The sequence below is a fragment of the Atta colombica genome, unplaced genomic scaffold (genome assembly GCF_001594045.1).
Source record: "Atta colombica isolate Treedump-2 unplaced genomic scaffold, Acol1.0 scaffold137, whole genome shotgun sequence".
NCBI classification, from domain to species: domain Eukaryota; kingdom Metazoa; phylum Arthropoda; class Insecta; order Hymenoptera; family Formicidae; genus Atta; species Atta colombica.
Genome location: NW_017259225.1, coordinates 697,601 through 705,601, shown reverse-complemented (window position 1 = coordinate 705,601; position 8,001 = coordinate 697,601). Strand labels below are relative to the sequence as shown.

Genomic DNA, 8,001 nt, shown 5'->3' with positions numbered 1-8,001 from the left:
AAATTTATTTTTGCTAAGATCTTTAAAAATATATTTATAATTATTTTATAGAATATAAAATGATTTAAAAACATGCTTTAAAAAAAAAAGTTAATTTTACAAGTAAAAAATAATATTTACACACAATTGCTCCAAGATTGTGCACGATATTTCTCCCAGACCTCCTTCTTCTCCTCTTAGAATACGGTTCACATCCTCTCGCACTGGACACTCACGTAAAACACTCGCGAATAATACACTATAATCGCGCGCGACTATAACTTGAGTCCGATAACTTAAACGACACTTCTGAAACAAACGTGCGACGCGACGAACCGGCTGCGATTCGTTTATTTTCAAGTAAATCGGCGATGAGGGTACGTTAGCTTCCCCGTTGGATTTTTACACGAAGAGAATGATTTTATTCAATACCTAAAAATTTATCTTAATATCTAAGATATATAGATGATCATTCAGATGTATCCGAAAATTTTTAGATACTTGAGAAAAACCGTTCTTTTCGTATAAATATTCTCTGGATATTGAATTCTCCCACAACGTCAAAGTTGTATCCATGAAAGGAAAGATAATCTGAAAAATGTAATATATAGCTATTATCTGTATTACTACGTAATCAGTTAACTTTTAGAAACGAATATCAAACACACGTCTGCAATTCGTTATTGCGAAATAAATTTAGAGCAGATAAAAGGGCTAAAAAAGATTTTTTATTATTTTTTTTATTATTATATATAATAAAGTTTCAAAGTTATGTTTAATTTTTAAATGGATCGTATAACGAAAGGCACAAAACAAAAAATTAATTAAATAATTAAACTATATTTATTGTAAAAGCACAAATTACGTTATTTGCATGAGAGTATTCATATTACGTTGCTTTCTCGTGCGATACCATTCGTACAGACAAGTAACTATGTCGCGCGTGCTGCTCTTCTTCACATTTCTTTTTGAAACATACTTACAATAATCGCAAAAAGTGCTAAATATAATACGAAATGCTGTTTTATGAATATTCATATAATACAATTACTAGTATGATTAATTATTCATAAAGTACAACGTTTGTATTATATTTGGCATTCTTAATAAGATAAGATTTCAAAAAATAATGTGAAAAAGGAGCGCACGCGACTTCCTGCTTGTACGAATCTCGGTAAGGGAATGACTGCGCCGTAACTACGCGTAACGTAAACATGACGCGCCGCTCCGTGCCATCCCCCGTACCGTCCTCACCAAGGTCGCGTGCCAACCGTCTAACTGTTCAAATATTAACGCATAATACGAAGTAAAATAATATTTTCTTTACAGTTTTAATATTCTCCATTTAACAATTTCCATGAAACAATTTTTTATATGTATCTAGTCTTAACGGCGCGAGTCGTTTAATGTGATATCATAATTGTATTGTGATACACCGAGAAACATATTCGACGTTCATTTTATACCCTGATGAAAATAAAAATCGGAGGGTAAATCGGATGTAATGAAAGAGTAACAGAAGCATGAATGAAACTTTTAGAAGTCGAAAATTGAAACAATGAAATGTAAAAGAAGCATTTACGTTTCTTTTATATTTTGATGTTTCAATTTTTGCCTTCTGTTACTCTTCCATTGCATCTGATTTACGCTCCGATTTTTATTTTCATCAGGATAATTTTAAATATTCATATCAATTACAATGTGCTGACAAAAAACAAACAGTTAAAAGAGATTTTTACTAACGTGGTTTTTTTTATGTAATTACTCACGTGAAGTGCTTTTGACATCCCAACATTATATCTCAACGTTTATTGTTCTTTTTTGTAATTTACAATTAAATAAAGATTAACAATCCTATACAGCACAGAATTTGCAGCAATGTCGCTGCAATAAAGTTGCAATATTGCTGCATTGTTGTTACAACTTTTGTGCTGTAGGGGATATGTCATTAAGATAAATGCAAAAATTTATTTTAAATTATGAAACAATTTCGACTAAATAAAATAATATATATAAATACTAAATAGCATGCACATACATTTAGAGATATGTAATTTAAACATAATTTATCTATTACTTTTCCCGTATTAAGAATGTGGAGAAAATGGATTATACGATTCAAAGTGATAAAAAGCTACAATTTGAAATAATAAGAATCTCATTTTTATATATACTGTACAAGAACACATGAAATATCTAAAATATTCATGAGCTGTGTATGTGCGTAATCTAAGAAATAAAGCAAAAACCGCAACCTATTAATAATACACTCTTTAGTAATAGGCAATCTTACGTTATTTGTGTTCGTAGATATTTAATTTTCATTAATTAATACGAGACGTGAAGCGACTTATAAAACACACGTCCATCTCACTCCGAGGTCGCCGAGCGAATGCCGAATGCCGAAGTGATGACGTAGTCAACCATCGCGCCGCGCGACTCCCCCATCCACCACCCTATTCGTCGCGTGATCCTTCCCCATGCTGTTTACCGAATGCTGTTGAAATATCCATTTATTGCGTATGAAAAATAGTCACGGTTTATTTAATTATTCGTATTTTACATGATTTTGACAAACGTATCGCCGTACATTTCGCGTTTTGCTTTATGCGGCATCTCTGGCACAATCCTATATTACTTGCATGATTCTTTAAACGTAATTAGTAATTATTCGCGTAAGTATTTTTAATAGTTCAACATTATGTCTCAACTTTTATTGTTTTTTTTAATAATTTATACTTAAATAAAGGTTAATAAAATATTCTATAAGTGTATGTTCTTTTGTATAAAAATACATGCAAATTTTCTTAATATCATGAAACAATTTGTGCTAAATACAGCTTTGGCTAAAAGTACTCAATCAAAAGTACAATATCTTGTTAATCATTATTTAATTTTTCAGTTAATAAATTAATTTAAGACACTATTATTACTATAAATTGTTCTGCGTTTCAGAAATTCTTTAAATTACTTTACGTATAAGCCGATTACGGTTCGATAAAATAACATACGTATTATTTAAAATAAAAAATATAAAATAAGTTCCTAGTAATTAGAGACTTTGATACACACTAGTAATTATGTTTATTAAAAACGGGCTAAAAATTTGCATAAAGAAACATAACTTCGTAATTTTATAAGATATTATAAGACAAAATTCACTAAATTGACTTGTTTGAATTTTCAATTTCGTTTATTGAAATTTAACAACTTTTATTTATATATGTAGAAGATGCAAAATTAAAATTTTTTCGTTCAAGGACCCATTAAACTTATATTCCTATGGATAGTCGGCACACTTCTGTCTTGAAGATTTAATACAGAGACGAACCACATCTACTTTCGACGATACGATTTTATCGATAATATCAGAAAATGTATATAGTCATATAGTTATCAAATTGAAAATGGATGTACTTGAAAATGGCGGTAGTGTACGGGATTTTAACGGTAAGAAGTGCTCCGCACAATAAAAGAAACAAGGAACTAAGAACAAAGAATAAGAATTTCAATCAATCAGAAATCTGTCTATTCCACAATATATGATTTCTGATAAATTGAAATTCTTATTCTCTGTTCCTTTTATTATGCGGAATCCCTAACAGGAAAAAAACCGATATGGCCTTTCTTTTTCCAGATTTCTCTCGGATGAATTTCTATCTTTGTCACTCTCTGAATATCAAGAAGGATAAAACTTATCTTGACTTATCATCAAATGGAAAGCATTTTAGGATCCCCTTTTATCAATTGTCAATATACAGTTTTATTAATATAATTTACATAATTTACCGACCGAGGTGGTGAACTAAAGAACTGTTGCTCGGTGTTCGCATTGCTTGAAATCTCCAGAATTTTTGCAATTATAATAAGATAAATATATTTAGACATTCAAAAGAGAGAAAACGAAGATTCTATGTACAAGTGCAAGTAAATAGATTTAATGATTTAATTAATATACAAAGAAATATAAACCTATTCGACAAATTAAGAGATACAAAAAAATGTTTATATACATTTACTTGCTTGCAAATATTGTTTTATGAAATAATTGAAGGAAAAATTGAAAGAAAAAATTCAAGAAAAAAGAAAAAAATTATTTCTTTGCTTCGAATTACTCAGCGATTCATATAGCTATAAACTAAAAAGATATATCTTTTTAACCTTAAAATGTTACAAGCTTCCAAAAACGTGGCACGTCTTTTATTTTCCAGTAAGTATTTTCAATACAGTTAAAAATATCTCTGGATTTTTATCGATATTTTTCACATTGTAATACTTTTATAGCATGGCAATCTGTATCTATAACACCAGTAGCTGGTTTAAAGATCTTTCCTCCGCCAATAAAATTTGGCGGTAAGTATATCACACAGTTATAAGTAAATATTATTATAAATGTTGAAGAAACTTATTTGATGTTATATTTAATATATGGTCATCAGATATTGAATTTCCGGAGCGAGCAAGACTTAAGATAGTGGAAAGAGTTCCACAGTTTCCATCAGGAATGCGTCCTCCCAAAATGCAAAAGCGACTAAGGTACATGCGGGGTCCAGAAAAAATACATAATTTCCTTATGTACAGACAATTTGGTATCATTGTAAGTCTGCATTTTCGATACATTTAAGTCAGTATTATAGCAGATTCTTATATTTAAGACTGTCTTAAATACAGCTTAAATATAAATCAATCAGAATTAACATTTTATTAAAATATTACTGAAAATAAACACAAATTCTAAATACTATTTTTAGAACAGTATAGACAGTTCTTATTTACAGCTCTTAGTAATAAAGAAAATCTTAGAAATATAGTATCATTTTCTTAAATCATAGGCTACAGGAGGAGGTAGATTGAAATACGGTCATTTCGAGATGATACGTTTAACAATTGGTAGAAAACTCGATCAACAAAGGATGTTTGCAATTTGGCGTGTGGATCCACCATGGCAACCAGTTACAAAAAAGGTTTAACAATTGTAATGGATCATGCAATTTGGAATACTAAAGAAATACTTTCTTACTATAATAATTATGTTTTTAGGGACAAGGACATCGTATGGGTGGAGGTAAAGGTGCTATTGATCATTATGTCACTCCTATTAAAGCAGGACGAGTCATTATAGAAGTTGGTGGGCGTTGTGAATATTTTGAGGTATCTTGATTATATACTGTTTTTTAACATTTTTAAAAATAACTTATCCAGACAGCATATATCTAAAAGATGTCTCAAGGACATATTTAGAAAATTCTTGGAATTTTAAATAGCGTAATCTTGTTCTACAATATTTTGTTGATTTTCAAAATTTTTTTACCATCAATAAGGGCATCGAAAAATAATATAATAATATTGGTTTCATATATGAATTTGATTTCAATAAATCTTCATGATTCAAATTCCCGAATTTTCGCTATTCCTGAGATTTTGAAAAATTGGAATTTAAATTTTTTGTGTTAAAATTGTAAATTTTTGTTTATTTGCACCAGCAATACAAATTAAATAGGACATGAGATTAGAAAGGACTTCTAAATGAAAAAAATATAAATAAATGGAAATATACTGAAACATAAAATTCTTTTTAGGTAAAAAAAATATTAAACCAAATAGCAAATCAACTACCGTTCAAAGCCATAGCTGTCAGTCAGCAAATTCTAGATAAAAATGCTGCTAAAGAGAAATGGTTGGAAGAAAACAATCTGCATCTTTGGACTTGGAAATACATGGTTCAGAATAACATGCTTGGTTGCCAAAAATGGTTATCACCATCTGATAAATTATGGTTTAATAAATATTTGTAAATAACAAAAATATATTTGAAGAAAGTATGTTTGTACTTTTTCTTTCTGAAATCATAAATTACCTAAGCATAATTAAAATCCAAATATACAAAAAAATGAGAATAATCTAGATTCTAGAATAAAGTTATTGTCAAGTTTTCATGAGTAAGAAGGTTCGAGAACATAAAACTAGACCTACAAAACTTGCGTAATCGGGACAAATATTTCTTCATTCTGAGGATGAAGTCCCATGAAGCGTATTTGCCGCATATCGCGTAATTGCATAACCAATTAATAATCAGTAAACACGAAATCACAACAGCGAATCGCTTCTGATTGCGCGTTACGCAATACGCGATAAACAGTTACACCTCACAGGGACTCCAACCTGATTGGTTGGCAGTCGCAAATCCCGATGCGTAATCCAATACAGGCTTAATGTTTATAGCTTTCATCTCACAATTTACACATGTGACATCACACACATTCCTTTCGATTATTTTTGTATCTATTAGGTTTTTGAGGTTAAGACTAAGAAAGTACGTATAAACACATGTTAATATTTTAATAATATTTGATGATGACACAAAAACTTCAGTAAAATACGGGATTTTTTATCATATATGTATATTATAATATGAAATTTATAGATATGCACATTATCTCCGAAACTTATTTACATACATGATTAAAAAGTTAAATATTGTTCTCTAATAAGCATTTTGTTCCATTTTAATAAAAATGATAAGTAACTGGGAAATGATACAAATCTTTTTTTAGATGACAAAATTACTAGAATGGCTATCTTGTGCAACTGTAATCTTTGGCGTGTGGTTTGCTACAATTACAAGCAACTCTGTTCTTATCAAGGAATGGCGTGAAATTATACTTTTCCTTCCAATTATCTCCTTATTTCTCTTTGGATTATATGCAATTACTATTGTCTTGTTCAGGGTATTCACTTTTAATAACTGTGAAAGCGCAGCCATTGAACTTCAACGAGTTAGTAGTCTTTTTTTTTTAGAAGGCATGATTGTACATGTAATATATTCTTATCTAATACTGTTGCTTTTTCTCTTTTAGCAAATAGAGGAAGCTAAGAAAGATCTTCAGAGCAAAGGTATAATATTACAAGGGACTGATGTTTCTTCAACTTTATAAAAACTTTTGTAAATAATATAATGTAAAATATAAAAAAACATTACTTTTCTAATTTGTACATATATGATTTTGTAAATATAAATTTCTTGAAGTTTTATACGCTTTTATGCATATTTATAAAATTGATTTAGACTATATCAAACAAAATTTTGCTTATGAATAAAATTTGAATTTTTTAACAACAAATTTATAATAAAATTTGTGGTTATTTATATAATTTTTTATATTGGTGCATAAAAAGGCTACTGTATGTGAAGCTTTTTAATTATAAAAGTATAAACATCTCGACTAATAAAATATCTTATGTTAACATTATTGCATTTTTTAGAGAATATAGATACATATATTTTTAGGTGTCATAATTATGTTTTTACATTTAGTTGTCTATGTATAGCAGTCTTTACAGCATCGGAGAACAAAGTGCATGTGCTCAAATTTTCTATAAAGTTATTAGTAGTAATATAACGGGTTTTGTGGAAATCGTAATTTATTCATTTATACTATGTATTACAAGTGTGTTGAGCACACAACAGAGAATGTGTTCTGTTTTAACAGCAGTTCTTTTCTATTAATAATTTCTCTATTTTTATAAAAAAGGAGGGATAAAATTCATCAGCATAACAAACAGATTGGAATTTTATGCATTGTTACTATAACTCTCCAACGAATAATTTCTTATATTATTTTGCATTAAATATATGTAAGAGCGATGAAAATTTTTCAATATTTATTATTGTTTCAATGATATTATTAATAAGTAACTGTGTATGGTACAAATTTAAGAATTAAGAATTTCCTATTTATGTAACATGCATAAATGCGTATATATGTATGTATGTTATGTGTGCATAAATTGAATTATTTTTTGTGTTAAAAAAAGATTAATTGTTTTATGCTGTAAAAAAAGATATCAGACATGTCATATTTGAAATAGTATAATACTTTGTTTCATAAGCTTTAATAAAAGCGAGCTTTAATAAAATTTCAATATTATATGTGTAACAATGTATTCAAGGGTTTTTTTATTCAAAATTATTTAATAAATACATAGTAACTAAATTGTCTTATTGAATGATTTGATTGAAAA

At 28.6% G+C, this 8,001-nt stretch overlaps 2 protein-coding genes across 2 annotated transcripts; both read left to right on the top strand.

The window, feature by feature from the left end:
- The first annotated feature begins 4,063 nt into the window (after positions 1–4,063).
- LOC108684659 (39S ribosomal protein L16, mitochondrial) lies at positions 4,064–5,799 on the top strand. The gene is made up of 6 exons (XM_018189094.1): positions 4,064–4,189; positions 4,264–4,332; positions 4,419–4,576; positions 4,812–4,943; positions 5,020–5,130; positions 5,559–5,799. Exons 1-6 carry the CDS (start codon positions 4,147–4,149, stop codon positions 5,772–5,774), a joined length of 729 nt encoding a protein of 242 aa, XP_018044583.1. The 5' UTR covers positions 4,064–4,146; the 3' UTR covers positions 5,775–5,799.
- Positions 5,800–6,210: 411 nt separating this feature from the next.
- LOC108684666 (dolichol-phosphate mannosyltransferase subunit 3) lies at positions 6,211–7,050 on the top strand. Its single transcript, XM_018189106.1, has 3 exons — positions 6,211–6,292; positions 6,534–6,755; positions 6,837–7,050. The coding sequence occupies exons 2-3, from the start codon at positions 6,534–6,536 to the stop codon at positions 6,912–6,914; spliced, it is 300 nt and encodes a 99-aa protein (XP_018044595.1). The 5' UTR covers positions 6,211–6,292; the 3' UTR covers positions 6,915–7,050.
- Positions 7,051–8,001: the final 951 nt, after the last annotated feature.

What these genes read in the sequence shown, in the direction of transcription:
- LOC108684659 (XM_018189094.1), top strand. Translation starts at nt 4,147, where the DNA reads ATGTTACAAGCTTCCAAAAACGTGGCACGTCTTTTATTTTCCA. An exon ending in ACAGACAATTTGGTATCATT is followed by an intron (nt 4,577 to 4,811) that starts GTAAGTCTGCAT and finishes CTTAAATCATAG; the next exon opens with GCTACAGGAGGAGGTAGATT. An exon ending in GGCAACCAGTTACAAAAAAG is followed by an intron (nt 4,944 to 5,019) that starts GTTTAACAATTG and finishes TTATGTTTTTAG; the next exon opens with GGACAAGGACATCGTATGGG.
- LOC108684666 (XM_018189106.1), top strand. Translation starts at nt 6,534, where the DNA reads ATGACAAAATTACTAGAATGGCTATCTTGTGCAACTGTAATCTTTGGC. An exon ending in CAGCCATTGAACTTCAACGA is followed by an intron (nt 6,756 to 6,836) that starts GTTAGTAGTCTT and finishes TTTCTCTTTTAG; the next exon opens with CAAATAGAGGAAGCTAAGAA.